This window comes from Papilio polytes, unplaced genomic scaffold (genome assembly GCF_000836215.1).
Source record: "Papilio polytes unplaced genomic scaffold, Ppol_1.0 DF824102.1, whole genome shotgun sequence".
In the NCBI taxonomy this organism is placed as follows: domain Eukaryota; kingdom Metazoa; phylum Arthropoda; class Insecta; order Lepidoptera; family Papilionidae; genus Papilio; species Papilio polytes.
Genome location: NW_013525102.1, coordinates 4,533,841 through 4,550,593, shown reverse-complemented (window position 1 = coordinate 4,550,593; position 16,753 = coordinate 4,533,841). Strand labels below are relative to the sequence as shown.

Here is a 16,753-nt window from a genome sequence, read left to right as displayed (position 1 = left end):
AGACGCCACTCTAAAAGGAGGCTACGATTTCATCATTGGCAATCTATTATTGACTGAACAAGTTCAGCAAAATCTTTCAATAGAATGTAGAAGCAATATTCTTGTGCTAATATTAACCAATCAAATGTGAACCGAGCTTAAATCCGCTTCTATGGATGTTATTCAAACTGTAAAGACGTAATTTATACCACAAATAAATATTTGTCCTGAAAACATCTTGTTTAATCAAGATTTAAACTATATTAGCATAGAGGCCGGACAACGGACTTTGGAGAAATGTAAATATTATTTTAAGCCACTGAGAATTTAAAATATTAGTACTTGTTCTTTCTCTATTACTCTACTCTATATAAGCTGTATCTGATGATTACTGGTTATTTATAGTTAGCCTTCATTAAGAGTAACATGTACTCAATGTACAAAATTTGCTGACGCATGTGGGAATTTCATTAAAACACAGTATGAAAGTCTCATATAAAATGTTTATTTCACTTAATTTATATTAATCATACATAAAATATTGGTTGTATAACATAATCTAGATAGTTATGAATTATTTAATCAATTCCTATTTTAAAAGAACATAAATGTTAACATTATATTGAGAATATAATTATATATCAAATGTACAATTTAATTAATTGAAACATGTTTGACTATCAAGTTACATGATTTTAAATTTACAAATTAATTTGGCATAATTTCATATACACACTATCTCAGATGTCTAAATGCAATAAAATATAAAATAAAAAAGACAATACATTCATACCACAATCACAAACTTTCAGTCACATCGCAAATGCACAAACTTACTCTAACTTTAAACTAAGCTGTTTAGTTTTGAAAGCCAATACTTCTAGTGTCAAAATATAAAATGATAAAAAATAGGAGCTGATATTGGATAAAGAAATTTGTTAATAGTAAGTAGAAAAACTGCAATTATCAGTATTATAGAAAAATTATTGGACCACATTACAAGTCTTTCCATCTTAACTATCCCATTTAATATTGTATGACCACAAATTACAACTGTTACAGTATTATGTATTTAGCATTTGTGCATTTTACTAAGAAATGGAAATTAAAAAATTTCCAAACACTTTTAAGAAATTCTTTACAAAATTTTATACCTAATAATTATTAGCATTTTCATGCACAAATACTAAAGCAATGTGCCAATTAGTTGTATAAAAAAATTATGCAAAACTTTCTAAATACCTATTGGTATGCGATTTTTAATTTTGATACAAAATTTTGGCTCATGACTATGTTTTAAGACAATATGGCCACACTACGTCTCACACCAGCACCTGAATTGACATTATCCAAGCTGGACCACTTTTTAATACCATTCTTTACAATTTCAGCAGATATCTTATCTTCCATTACTCGGGACATGGCTTCTAGTTTTTGTGCTCTCTCCTTACTTAGTGGCTCACTGGGAAAAGCTAAGTCATTAGCTTCAGCAAGTGTGCGCAGATCAAAGTAGTACTTGGCATAAACACTAGAGGGCACATTGATGTTGAACTGCAACATCTCTAGAAACTGTCTTTCCAGCTCATTCATATCCTCAACAGTGATGTCTTTGAGAATTTGACAGTAGTCCACATTCCAAACGGCTTGATCATCCCAAACCTTACTTGCTAATAATATTGCACCCAGAACTATTCTCTTCCAATTAGAAGGAGCAATATCTAAATCAGCACATATAAGAAGTCTTTCTAAGTACACCAATGTAATAATAGCACACTCTGCTGTTAACTGGGCAGCATTAAATAATGTTCTGACAAATTTATAAATTTGTTTATGCTCCGGGTTGTATCTGTCATAGTCATCGCATACCCCTTCTTTACTAAGAGGATGTAACTTTTCATCGAAAATGTCTAATCTGCGCTCAGATGTTCGATTTTTTATGTGGTAATAAATAGCCAGTGCTACACATTTAACAGTGTTTTTCAAGTTTGGCTGGGAGACTGTGCTATCATCTAAGTAAATCGTAGAGCAGGAACTACTTTTTTTCAACTTATTGTCAGCTATTTGATGTTGGCTACGCTTTCTAGTCATTCCATTCTCAATTGAAGCTTTGGATCTTTCCATAAATATAGTACCTGCTATAGGGTCCTGGGAAGGATCAATATCTCCATCATCTGGTTCTCTTTCACTTATATGTTGTATGTTATTCGAACTTAAGTCTCCTTCTTGGGGATATTCCTCTAGCTTTACGATGTCCTTCCTAATTGGAGACGGGCTGCGATAACAGCAGCAACTGTTTTGGTTTCCCATGTTATAAGTTAATACAGACCTTTAAATAAAACTAGTTATCATTCTGCAAATTCTAACACACTTTTAGTCACGCATAAATAAAGTGCCGATCCGCAAAGGTGACATATAAGGCCCATAATATCTGAAACAAAAGTCATGAATATTCCATTACAAAATTAGTATGATATAAAATCTATTCGTGATAATAGCACTAACAAATGTTGTACCTTTATCATTCTGCAATTATATTTCCTAATTAAACATTCTTATAACTTATAAATGAAGAACAACCTTAAACAGAATTCATTTTTAACTTTGACAGAAGCAAAGCAAGCAAGCGAACGTCATTTTGAAACTGAATAAAGATAATTTAAAAGAAAAATCATAGATTAAATGTACCGAATTTTAATCAAACCTGTGACTTCTTTGCTTGGAAAACTTTAGATCTTGCTTCTAAAAATATAGAAAGAAATTGTAATAAGCAAAATAAAGCACGAAAACATAATAAGTACGGGACGGGATGATTACTTTTTTTAATTAAACAGCGAATAATAAATTTTGCATTTGAAATATTCATATCTTTTTATAAGCAGACGGCACTGGAGATTATATGTAATGCATTATAATCAAGAGAAATGCGAACAAAATGTTGCTTTTACTTCGTTATGTTAAAAAAAAAACAATAGTTAAACTTAATCGAATCGTTAATCATGTATCTGTTGAATTCCGCTACTCTGTAGTTAAAAACAACAATTCAACATGGCCGAAAATAAGCTTGTGCTTCTGTTTTTTTGCGCAATCTAATTTCGTAAAGCGATTTATATTACGTCAAATTACTTATTTAAAGTGGTAAGTTGTTATTATTAAGTTACAATGTTATTCATTGACGTAGAAAAGTAAATACATTTAATTGTTATAGGTAAAAATGCGCCGTAAAAGAGAAAGAAGTGCCACTGCGAAATCTAAAGCATCGCCGGAAAAGAAGATAGAGAAGGTTAGGCGCACGAGAGGCAGGCGCAGAAAGCAATCTACATCCTCTGGAAATGACTCTAGTGAGGAAACTATTGCCGCGTTGGTACCAGAAAAGGTAATTGAACCCGCTCAAAGCGAGGAGCCACCAAATAAAGAAGAAAGTCCACAAGAGACACAAGATCAAGTGTGGCAAGTTAAAACTACTGAAGGATCTGGTGATGGAGGTGAAATACAAAAATTAAAAATTTGCTTAAAACGTCCTCCTTCAACTCCAGAGGCGGGAGATAGGTCTCCGCGAAGTAAGAGGAAACATACTAGAGCTACTAGTTCTAGTGATTCAACGATTGTTGACACACCAGATGAGAAAAAGAAGACTAGATACCGCACGAGGCGCTCAGCATGCGATTCAAGTGAAACCTCTGAAAAAGGTAATGATTCAGAAATGAATGTACAGAAAGAAAGTGTAGTTGTAGACAGTGATGCTGCCAAAAAAACAGAGGAACCAGAAAAAGAACAAGATGTACAAACTGAATCTACTTTAGTAACTATTGTATTAGAAGATGATTCCGAGTCTAAAGACGCTCCAACTGAATCAAGTGAAATCATATCTGAAGTTAGTAAATCTGAAATGAGTGATGAGGTAACAATTGTATTAGATGAGGCTGAGAAGGAAGAAAATGATGTTAAAACCAAAGATTCAGTAACATCAGAGGTGTCACAGGAGCCAACTTCTAGTGAACTGACAACTGAAACAGTGGAAGTAAAACAAACTTTGACTGAGGTAGAAATAGACTCAAGTGCTGTAAAGGAAGACTCAAGTGAAGACAAAGAAGTGGTTCCTCAGGTAAAAGAAAGTTTGAGTAAGGTACAGAATGAGTCAACAACTGGCGAAATTGTACAAAGTGTAGTTTGCTCAAAAATAGCTGATACTTCCATGTCGGAAACATGCAGCTCTACAGTAGATGAAGTTCATGTAGAGAGCAAACCATCTGACAATGATTCGGATGTAGATTGCAAGCCATCTGACAAAATTTCAGATGTGGAAAGTAAACCATCTGACAAAATTTCAGATGTGGAAAGTAAACCATCAGACAAAAATTCAGATGAAGAAAGTAAACCATCTGACAAAATTTCAGATGTAGAAAGTAAACCATCTGACAAAATTTCAGATGTAGAAAGTAAACCATCTGACAAAATTTTAGATGTAGAAAGTAGACCATCTGACAAAATGTTGGATTTAGAAAATAAACCATCTGACAAAATTTCAGATGTAGCAAATAAACCATCTGACAATATTTTAGATGTAGAAAGTAAACCATCTGATAATATTTCAAAAGAAAGTGACTCAAATAATGAAAGTATACAAGAAAAACATGATGACACAAGTAACCTAGAAAAGGATATAACGCAAGAAGGCAGTATGGCATTTGATAAATCAGATATACTTGAAATACATGCTGAAGAAAGTAAAGCTGATATTTCTGATGCAGAGATTACTGAGGCTCAGAATGATGTTCCTGAAAAACAACCAGAGCCAGCAATAAACCAGGAGTCGCAGGATAAGGTAAGTAAATCTGAAGATAAAGTGGTGGAAAGTGTTAAGGAAAATGGAGAGCCACCTCACAATGAAATAAAATTGTCAACTAATGAACCTGATGTTGTAGCACAAATGGATAATTTAGTTAAGGAAAGTTCATCTCAAGAACAAAGTGAAAATGCAGCTGTTCTGAAAAAAGTTCCCGAACGATCGGAATCTTCACAAGTGAATACTGAAGCAAGTACTAATTCAAATATTGTTATTAATAGAAAACGTAGGTGGGGTTCCCGTCCTAAATTGACTACGCAAAAGTCAATAACAATCTCTACAGATGTGCTTAAGGAAATAATACCAGACGTGAAGCCAGTGGAGTTTGAAGAGGTTATTGAAGAAAAGAAACAAAAGCGATTTGAGGTAGCAGAAAAGATAGAGAGACCAATATTGCCTAAAATTGTTATTGACAACACAGAAAACGTTGAGCTTAAAAGAAATCAAGAAAAAACTGAGGTTAACAAGCCAGTTAAAGAAATAAATAATTTAACTTCAAGTAGGAAGATCTCTATTGTCAAGGATTCTGAAAATGCTGCAGTGATAAGACCTCCGAGCCCCCCGAAACATAAACAGTCTAATATATTGTATATAACTAACTTGGTAAGGCCATTTACATTATCACAACTGAGGAATTTACTGCAAAGAACTGGACGGATAACTGAAAATGGTTTCTGGATTGATAAAATTAAATCAAAATGTTTTGTCATATATGAAAATGAAGAGTAAGTGTTGTTGAGTTCAGTGATTTTTTTTTTTCATTGTTTAAAGAATAAATTAATAACTATGTTTATTTTTTACAGTCAAGCAGTAGAAACAAGACATGCTCTTCATGGAGTGACATGGCCAGTGTCAAATCCTAAAACATTACATGTAGATTTTTCTACTCAGGAAGATTTTGACCAAGCAAAGAATAATGAAGAAAATGAGAACAACAAAGTGACAAGCATACCCGGCACAGTAGAGGATTGGCTGCGAGAACAAGATATGAAAAGAGAAAAGGGAGAATTGGTATGTAAAATACTTGTCATATCTTTTCTAGTGTGTTATTATGTTACTTTATAGAATGTAATATTGCTTTATAGCAATCTTTATTTATCTAAAAGTCATAATTTTATTACTGTTTCAGGAAAGGCCATGGGAGCGTAAGACTACGCGCGAATGGGATCTAGGCAAAAATGACAAAAACAAGGATAAAGACAAAGATAGGTTACAAAAAGACGAACGGCTTCTGGAAAAAAGAAGACATCATACACCTGAAAGGAGTCCTGAACCAGGTATTCAAATTTTTTACACAGTACATTATAATTATAATTATAAAATGTACCAGAAGATTTACATTATTTATTTATTAAATTTTAGCAAAGAAATTTAAGAAGAAAGAGGAAGCACCCGCAAAACTATTGGATGATCTATTCAAAAAGACTAAAACCACTCCATGCATTTACTGGTTGCCTCTGTCGGCTGAAACGGTAAGCTAAGGCTATATGAAAGGAGATTAGATTTATTTTTTTTTATCAACTGTTTTAAGTAATATATATTTTTAATGTTTTCAGATTGCAATAAAGGAGGAGCAAAGACGTCAGCATATGGCCGAGCACGAAAGGCGGCTGCAGGAACTGCGCCGCGGCTCGCACCGCAGACATTAGCATGGTCCGTCCCACACTACACTCACAGGCACACTCACACCTAACACACAATTTTACACATTAACACACACTAACAATCATACATTTTTAATACTTTGTCATTTGTCAGTAATTTCTTTCAGAATTTTGCAGCGGTCAATTTTATGTCGAATTTTTGTTGGCTTCATAAATGAGTATTTTGTTTATAATTTATGTAATAAGCTTAGGTTTAAAGAATATTGACGACCCTTAAAGGACGATAATGTCAAGAGAACGGTTGGATTTATTTTACACAAAATGTTATAGAAAGGCAAGATTGGAGGAAATCCAATGATTTTGATCGTCGTCCCGCGAACGAGGTCGCGCGGCGAGCGGGGGCTCGCTGCCATGAGATGTAACGGAATCGCACTGGAAGACAATCAATGTGTTGAAACCGACGTTTGTTAAATTTTGACCTCGTTCCAGTCATCAAGCAATCATATAACTTGCTACAAGTAACTGGTTGCATCGGTTTGTTGCGAATCCTCACTGCGGAAACATCTGAAAAATTGATATTGAATGAAGATGCGGACATTGCAAAGTTTTCTTCGGCAGTTACGGTGAACCATGGAGACTATGGCGAATGTAAATTTAAGCAATATACCCAAATTAAACATTATGGAAGTCCCGATAATAGGAGAATATGAAAGGATTCATCATTTAGGAAGCACTAAATTGAAAATAGTTTTGTAGCCAGGATAGATCCTCGACTTTTATAAAGGTATGAGGGACAGTATTGTATGTGTTGTAAATCCATTCCTTTGGTTTTAATAAAGGATTTCCGACAAACGTTTCGTCGTTTTTATTTTTAATCTTACCTTATATATCTACAACGTTTACTACTTATAAAGGGAATAACCATGGCAATATTTTTATACGTGTTTATCTCTATCCATTATATTATTACTAAAAACCAGATAAAGATTTTTTTTATAACTTTTAAAGCTTAAAATTTTATCGTAAACTATGTCTATGGTAAACTACACTTAAACAAGAAATCAGGTTCAATATAAAAAGGCAAAAATAGGGGATTGAATCCTCTGAGTAGTAAAACATGGTCTAGTGATAAAAATATATGCACAGTAATTAGATAAATACAACAGTACGCAAATTATGAGATTAGGAACTTCAAGATATTGTTCTTACAAAAATGTAATAGGTAAATGATATAAATCGACCTATTAAAATGATTATAAAAATTCAACAATTATCATTATCAATAGATAGTAGGTTATCAGCGGGATAAGAGTAAGCACTTTTATGGTAGATTATTTGAGAACAGTCGCGTTGGCGGATCAAAACCGTCAACCGCTGTTTATTTAGATAGAAGAATTTTATATAATCAGAATGGTAAGTTAATGCAAATTGTTATTGTTAATCACTAATTTTCACATAGACTAAGAGCCAGGGAATAACGAACAATAGGTAATAATGCTTATAACTAAAATTGTTCAAACATGTAGGTACATGGTGCTGGGAAATATAAAAAAATGGTCTTATTGAAGATGGGGAAAATTAAGGGCATTGTAATTAGTCGTTCGTGGCTCAACATCCTACAGACTTTAGACGCCTCGATGTAAATCTAGCTTAATATTTTAGTTACGAGGTCCGTGGTTTGTTTGGGCTGTGTTGGTGGCATTCGCGGTAGCGCAGAGCCCATTTACTCTGGAAGAATTCGTAAGAGGCCAATTTGCGCAGAGGGCATTTAATGGAACATGGATTTCAGGTAATTGTTGCAACTATGAGCCGATACTTTTTCCATAATACAAGGTAGAGATTATTGTGAAATAATATGATTGAGTAGATGAGAAGTTAATGCAAATACATTATTAATTTGATTGAAACGGATTGATGATTGTATATAATTCCTATCTATTTTAGACACGGAGTTCACTTACACAATCTCAGGAGAGCCTGGTATATACGTATTTGACGTTACGACACTAAACCGAAGTGTTTTAGTGTCAGGAGAATTGATGGTACGAAGAACATAATTACATTAAGCTATGTTAGTCAATTATAATTCGTGCTCTTATTTATCGTAATATTTCAGGCTTTCCTGAACACCAGTAATCCTATATTATCCGCAGACAGACAATACATTTTAGCGCCTAGTGAAGTTCAATCTGTAAGTATATGTCTATTTAAAAATTTTCATTAACTGTATCTATATGTAATTAAGGCTTCATTCTACTAGGAACCTTTGTTTTATTGTGAATTATAAGCTGGTAGTCAATATTAATTTAAAACAATGCACAATAATCAACATATATGTTTTAAATTAAAAACATAATGTGTTAATGAGGTAACTATTTAGTGCAACGTGAAGTCTTAAAATGGGAATGTTACTTTAGTTTTTTCATACTTTAATTGATATTGATAGGAATGTAAGATATATACAAATTATACGAGGTTTAATTCATGTATAATAAATAGTTTTATCACGGTGTAGTAAAACATATAATGATAAAGTTATCTGTAAAATTATCTTAATCTATCTGTTGTATATTATGTAGCGGTATTCGTAATAATTAGGAATTGAAAATTTAGTTTAGTGATTATTTGTATTAGATTTTCAGCCACAATAAATGATATTATTTCACGAATGCTCCTTGAGACTAGTAAATTAAATTGATGGAAAATGTATAGGTAACTCCTATCACATTTTATATCAACAATAATATAATTAAATTCGATATTATATTTCGTTATCAGGTTTACAGATATTCCACAACAGCTCGTTTCGCCCTTTATGAAATAGCTACCGGGTAAGGCTTTTTTTATATCACACTAATATTATAAATGCGAAAGTTTAGATGGATGGATGGATGGATGTTTGTTAGAGTTTGTAGCCTAAACGGCTGAAAGGATTTCGATGAAATTTGGCGATGAATATACGTAAAGGTTAGTCTGGAAGAACACATAGACTACTCAGTTTTGTTTCCTTTAATTCCACGCAGACCGAGTCGCGGGCGAAAGTTACTAGTAGTAGATATAAAATATCTATAAATGCTAGGAAATTAGGGTATTGAGTATCTATGTATCTCCTCTCAATTGACCTTTTTTTTAGAAACGTAACATATATTGCAAACCATCAGCGTCTTCAGTTATGTATTTTCGGCGGTGGTCATTCTCTGGCCTATGTTTTGGACAATAACGTCTACTATCTCCCTGAGGATTCCGCACAAGCTATACAAATCACCAGTGACGGAATACCGGGAGTTATTTACAATGGCCACACTGATTGGGTATACGAAGGTAACGTAATATCCTCACTAAGTCATACATTATTTTATTTTGGCAATTATTGTATTTTTTGGTGATTTTTACAGAGGATGTGATGTATACTGGACAAGCGACGTGGTTCTCCACCGATGGCTCGTACTTGGCATTTGCCAGCTTTAATGACACTGAAGTCGAGGCATATTCGTATTATTACTTCGTAGATAAGACTGACCCTGATGATCTTTATCCAGAACTGTTTGATCTGAAGTACCCTAAGGTAACTAATATCTATTTTGTTTACTCCAAGGTTAAGTGTCAAAGTTTTTGCAGTCTTTTATCCGATCAAACTATGATCATTGTCAAAACATTTCCTGTTAAATAAGTGTCCTTTTTGTACATTACAACGTAGAGTCAAGAATTCAATTTTTTCAGGTTGGTCGTACTAACCCCACAGTTAACTTGCGTCTGGTGAATTTGACGGATCTCGTAATTACGAACCAAGTGCGTTGGGAGACCCTGTCCCCGCCGACTGCGGTCACGGAAGACCACATCCTGGGTGGCGTGCTGTGGCCCACAGCCAACGAAGTTGCTGCACACTGGCTTAACAGACGACAGAATTATACTGTGCTAAGGATTTGCAATGTTGATACTGGATTTTGTGAGGTATGTTCATCATTTTTTAAAGATTTTCAGGATGGATACATTTATTAATTGTGTTTGTTTTTATTCAGGAAGAACACCGTCAGCAGCCAAATGGTTGGGTTCCTATTGCATTGCCTCGCTTCAGTAGAAATGGTGATTTCTTCGTCTCCACTAGATGGTCCCTCGAGCAGGCGGATGGTAAAATATGGCAACACCTCTACGTGAGCATCCGCGTAAATGGACAGATCATATCCAGCTCTATTACTCCCGGTGGTTTTACTGTCAATAATTACGTTGGCATGGATGAGGATAATTTGTCCTAGTCAGTATGCAGATCTTTTTATTCCTTTTTTGATGATAGTACAAATCGTTAACTAACTTCTGTGTTTAGTTACTACACGCGCACGGTGGCCGGTGCACCGTGGCAATCGCAGGTGCACGTGTCGGGAGCGCGCGCTGAATGCCTCAGCTGCAACATTCAGCTGCCGGACGGCGGCCGCTGCACCTGGGCTACCGCCACCGCCAGCCGCGGCGGCTCCTACCTCACCATCACATGCTCCTCCACCAATGAACCCTCCGCCACATACATTGTTGACCCTTTGGTATGAATAATTCTCTTTCAACATTTCATCAATGCATATTTGGTCACGATAAGTGAACAATACTGGTTAACTGGATTATTCATGAAATTTCGGAATACACCTGTATTTTTTCACAGAATAATCGAGTGCTATTCACCTGGGAAGACAATGCTATAGTTCGCGAGCGTCTGACAGAAAAAATCCGACCGAATAGCATGATATTCACAGTGCCATTGGAAAATGGTTACCCTGCACCAGTTCGTCTCTGGCTACCTCCCGGCTTGGACATTAATGATACCAACACAACATACCCGATGATATATTACGTGTACTCTGGTCCTAACACAAATACTGTATTTGATACTTTCACTGTTGGTAAGTATGTTTCTTCTTTCATACTTGTTTAACGATTCAATTTTTTCTTAAATTGCGTGTTCTATTTTTTAGGTTACTTCTCGTATTTGACAACAAGCCGCAATACAATTTATATGTTGGCTGATGGCCGTGGCTCCGGTCTCAACGGCCAGGACATATTATACTCTCTCAACAACGCTTTGGGAACTGTTGAAGTTGAGGACCACTTTGTCATATTAAGGTATACTTTACTAGAATAAATTGATACGACTTTACCATTACGATTATCGTCCATACATAATCTAAGACAAGGTGAAATTAATTTAATATATTATTAATTGCTAGTACAGTATATTGTAAACGTTAAAACCGTTTATTATGCGGGTTATACGATTTTTTATGGTCATTGTTGAAACCATTAAGTATGTAGGTTAAAATAAAACAATAGCAATTATCGAAGAATAGTTTTATCATATCTTATGGGTATTAAATAGTTCATGATGGATGGTTTATTAGAATATATCTATAAACTCAACGGATGTCAATAGTTGGTAGGTGTAGAACAATGCCCATAAGAACATATAGGTAACTAAGAGTCTGGCCCACCACTGGCTGATAAAATCAGACAGCTTAAAAATGACGTCACTGGCAAGGTAACAAAATCCTGTATTTCCATCACATTTTACACGTTGGATTGTTATCACACAATTTACAAGTAGGACAGGCTCTAAGCATTCTTTAATTCGTCGCGAACGTAGTCGCGGGCAAAAGCTAGTTAAATGATTAAGTAGGAAATACGAATGTAGTTTGTTAGGTAATTATTCAATACGTATAGAGTGAATTTGATTGTAGACAAGTGCTCGACCGCTATGCGTTCATCGACCGGCAGCGCGTAGGCATCTGGGGCCACAGCTACGGCGGGTACGCCACGCTGCTCACGTTGGTGCATGATGATGACCATCTCTTCCAGTGCGGGGTCTCTACCGCCCCCGTCACCTCATGGCTCTATTACAGTAAGTACTAATTACACGAAAAAAACATTTATGTAAATGTAATAAACGTTAGTTTTGTCATGCGTCCTCTTTTGACATAAATTAACTGTTGTGGATGGATGGATGGATGAATGTTTGTTTTTACGTATCTCCAGAATAATGTAGAACATAGTCTGGAAGACACAGAATACTACTTAATTATTCCTTTAATTTCACACTGAAAAAGTCTCAGTCGATAGTTGGTTTGATAAAATAAAGAACATATTTTTAGATACGATGTACACGGAGCGTTACATGGGGCTACCGACAGCGGAGGATAACCTGTCAGGGTACGAGGCAGGGGACGTGACTTTACTGGCAGAGAAGCTGCGCGGACACGACTTCTACCTGATGCACGGCAATGCTGACGACAACGTGCACTACCAGAACGCGGCCAAGCTCATGCGGGCGCTGCAGGAACTCAACATACCCTTCGAGCAAATGGTTATTACTTTTATTATAGTATTAAAATGTTTGTGCTAAACATATAGGGGTATATCCATGGTAAATGGTCCATGGTAAAGAATAATTGATATGAAATACAATACATAACTAACAAAAATCGGACGCGATTAATTACGAAGTGGAAATTGGGGTTAAACAAAAATGTTATCGGGAATTGACACAACACTTTATTCTTATTACAGTCTCTTACATGGCTTGTCTTGTAGTAATCCATAGAGAAAATACTTTTACACACCAATTTTGACTTAGACTTGCTTCATTAGTAGTTAGTAGATCTTATTTCTTTTTATTGGCCGATTTTAAAGATTTTTTCAACATTAAAAAACCCATGTTACTCACTGATAACATAGCTTTAGTGGTGAAAGAACTTATGAAATCGGCCCAGTAGTTTTTGAGTTATTTCGGCACAAAATAACGTTAATTCGACAAAAATACAAATCTTTCGTCTCTATTACGTTATAGTAAATCACGCGTTTTATTTTGTAAATGATAGTTTTTAAAGTTTTACATTTTCCGTTACTAAAACCGTGTATCAGATTTTTAATCTCCACTGCCTTTCATCGTCCTCCTTCACCTATTTGCTGTAGTGTCTCAAGACGGCTCTCAAATTGGCTCTCGACGTGATCTTGTCTCGTCTTGGCACTGCACTTTATACACTAAAGTCCTATATACTAGCTATTGTCTATTTCGTCTGCATTAATAATTTTTTCTGGGTTTCAAGTAACAGTACTGTAGAGATAGGGAATCGTATAAATCTTTTTTTGTATTGAGTAAAATGAGAAGAAAAATCAACCGGAAATAGGGGTAAGGATGGAAATAGGACAGGAAAATCTTGTAGTATTATTAATAATATGTTTCCTATATACATTTATTTTGTGGTATAGCATTTATTTATCATGCTGAATATTTTGTATAGAAAATAAACTGACTTTTTAAATGAAGTACTAACAATTTGAAACATCAAGATCGATTTGTTTATCAGTCGAATAATTAGTACTCATTAGCAGCGAAATGGGTCTGTTTATTTAAAATGCGACATTTAAAATGTAATGAAATCTGTTAAATAGAGTATGCAGCAGTAAATCTATATACTAATATTATAAAGAGACAGATTTGTATTTTTGTATGTATTCGATTCACGTAAAAACTACTGGGCAGATTTCGAAAATTTTTTTAATATGATAAAGGTAATTTATCTGTGAGTAATCATACTTCATACTAATATTATAAATGCGAAAGTTTAGATGGATGGATGTTTGTTAAAGTTTGTAGCCTTAACGGTTGAACGGATCTCGGTGAAATTTGGCATAGACGTAGAGGATAGTCTGGAAGAACCATAGTCTTTTGTTTTATCTTTTTACTTCCATGCGGACGGAGACGGGGACGAAAACTAGTATAGGCTTTATTTATTAATTTCACGCAGGCAAAGTCACGAGCAATCACGTATAAATATTATTCGATAAGTTTCTAGGAGTCGCTCAAGCGATTTAGAAAATTATATTTACGCGTTTCAATGAGATAGTGTGATATTCTTTTCTTATAAATTCGAGATTTTAGTCACATATTTAATAATGACTAGATCTGAACTCAAGCATGCGTAAATCGCACGCGCGTGAAATTGTGAATGCATATAAAATTTTTAGTTTATACTTTTATATTTCATTTCTTTTCACTTGGAATGACTAAATTTGACAAAAAAATAAAATAAAAATGTCAAATCTACAACCACATTTTACGCTATGTCATTGAGTTAATGCCATTGGCGTTAAAACTGTTAATAATTTTTAATTTTTAACGATTTATGGTAACTAGTTTTAAATATCGCCGATTAAAAAAAAAGACGAATTTATGTAAGAAGGAAATGTCAACTAAATATTAATGTTGCTATACACAGCTAGTCTTGAAATTAGAATTTTAATTGAGATCATGAAAAGAGCATGGAGATGGTGAATTAATTTTTTTATTACAGTACAGTGATATGCACAATTTATAGCGGATCGAAATTTTGTATGAGACAGTGCAACAGAATTTTAGATAGCGGGAGGAAGAGATGCAATGCGTTTTTACAATTGACACTTATGCGTAGTATCCTCGAGCCTCTATAACGTTTGAATATTATAATAGTTTTAATTTAAAGCCAGGGAATTTATATATATTCTTTTCATTTAATATTAAATTTTTTTACAGTCTTATCCAGATGAAGCGCACAGTTTGGCCGGAGTGAATATGCATAGATACGGAACTATGAATCGTTATTGGGAGAAATGTATAGCTATGCCACAAGAGCAAAATTAATTTTTAACTTCATTAAGTTATTACTGTTTGTACAAATTAAGTTAATAAATAGATTTGCAGCTAAACTCATGATTGTGGAATTTATTTTGAAAGGCCCGAATATAGTGTGTTTCTGGCCTGCTAAAAGATAATTTGACCCAAAGATTTAAAAACTAGACCAACAGAGTATAAATGTTGTTTAATCAGCAGCTATAGACAGATGTAACCTACATATAAAAAAAAACCTTTTTAATCAAATAACCAGTTTGTTCACTGAAAATTTTATAACTGTACAAAAACTTGTTTTTCTCCGTGTTTGTGGTTGAATTTTAATTAATGTAATTTAATAACCAATTAAAATATTTTATACTATATTGACGTTTTATTTTGTAAACTCAATAATGAATTCTACAATAACAATGCGTATTTGGCGCTTTGTGTTCTACGTAGCGTTTCGAATTGTGTTAGCGGACCATGTTATTTACAGACGATTCAAATATTTAAATTCTCTACGTCTATGATACACAAACATTTTATTCATCACGTATCTCAAAGAGTGCCATGAGAAAATATATCAAAAAGTCCCCAGTAGATTTTTTATAAGGCATTGCTTAAGTAGCCCAAAAGATGTTAATGTAAGCCACTTAAAAAGTTTCTTTACCTGTAAAGGACAAAAGATCTAAAGTCAAGGCGCCTTTTGATTTTGTAAAGATTGTGAAAATGTTTGCAGTGATCTTGCCCGTTTTAAATGCCTTTTCTTTAAACAATTTAACTATTAAAATCGAATGATAAACTCCAAATTTAAAAATTACAGTTAAATTTTGAACAATTGAATACTTCAATTATTACAATAATATAACCAAGGAACACATCACTTATTTTAAAATTACATAATTGCTTTTATTAACATTACATAAGATTGTTTTCCTGTATATAAAATTATTTTATAAGGACCGGAACCTCAAACTGCTTCAAAAGTGAAAGGCGATATGAACGATTTCGATTATACAATAAGTCTGTATACAGTCTGTTGTAGATTGAACTGATACGTTGATAAAAATACATGTATATTTTTAAATGTATATAACCAATAACTTAAAAATATTAATTAAAAAAAAATTGGACTCAGGTTGATGAATGCTTGGACATAGAAAGAACATTTTTATCCAGTAGACGTCACAGATGTGCGAAAATATGAAAATACTTTATTGAGAATGTCTTCAAGATATTAGGCACACGAGATATTATAGTTGTAATGATTTATATGATAATATAATCAAGTCATTTATCTTAATTCGTATCCGGACTCAGGAACGTGACTTATCAATTAAGAATAACCAAACAAAGTCATTCGCACACGTTCCCAATTCAATGGGAATCTTGTATAAAAATAAAGTTTGGAATATGTGATGTATAAAAATATACAAGTATAAGATTTGCTTGACGAATTCTTTTTGTGTTTTTTGTATAAAATATTAGTACAGTTAGATGTTGCGATAAACTAAATAAGGTTATAATTATACATATTTTATTAATGCAAAATCCTCTTAAATGAAAAGTGTACGTAGTTATGTTACTTTTAACGTAAATTTTCTGAATCTTTGACCGACTTCCTAAAAGAAAGAAGTACTCGATTCGTCTGTATGTTTTTTTTATCACATTTTCAAGTCTCGTACGCATTCTGGCTGGTTA

The 16,753-nt window shown here is 33.8% G+C and overlaps 2 protein-coding genes across 2 annotated transcripts; one reads left to right on the top strand and one right to left on the bottom strand.

Moving 5' to 3' along the window:
• Positions 1-464: 464 nt before the first annotated feature.
• LOC106099482 (cyclin-Y-like protein 1) lies at positions 465-2,614 on the bottom strand. The gene is made up of 2 exons (XM_013278041.1): positions 2,493-2,614; positions 465-2,407 (listed from the first exon to the last, which is right to left on the bottom strand). Exon 2 carries the CDS (start codon positions 2,284-2,286, stop codon positions 1,276-1,278), a length of 1,011 nt encoding a protein of 336 aa, XP_013133495.1. The 5' UTR covers positions 2,287-2,407; positions 2,493-2,614; the 3' UTR covers positions 465-1,275.
• Positions 2,615-3,000: 386 nt separating this feature from the next.
• Positions 3,001-15,151, top strand: LOC106099469 (apoptotic chromatin condensation inducer in the nucleus-like). Its single transcript, XM_013278028.1, has 21 exons — positions 3,001-3,114; positions 3,185-5,547; positions 5,626-5,833; positions 5,952-6,099; positions 6,185-6,294; positions 6,379-6,470; positions 7,553-7,571; positions 8,089-8,215; positions 8,371-8,468; positions 8,543-8,617; positions 9,205-9,257; positions 9,560-9,747; positions 9,822-9,991; positions 10,147-10,377; positions 10,446-10,678; positions 10,748-10,958; positions 11,075-11,312; positions 11,385-11,532; positions 12,144-12,304; positions 12,555-12,766; positions 14,975-15,151. Exons 2-21 carry the CDS (start codon positions 3,191-3,193, stop codon positions 15,080-15,082), a joined length of 5,187 nt encoding a protein of 1,728 aa, XP_013133482.1. The 5' UTR covers positions 3,001-3,114; positions 3,185-3,190; the 3' UTR covers positions 15,083-15,151.
• The last annotated feature ends 1,602 nt before the right edge of the window (positions 15,152-16,753 follow it).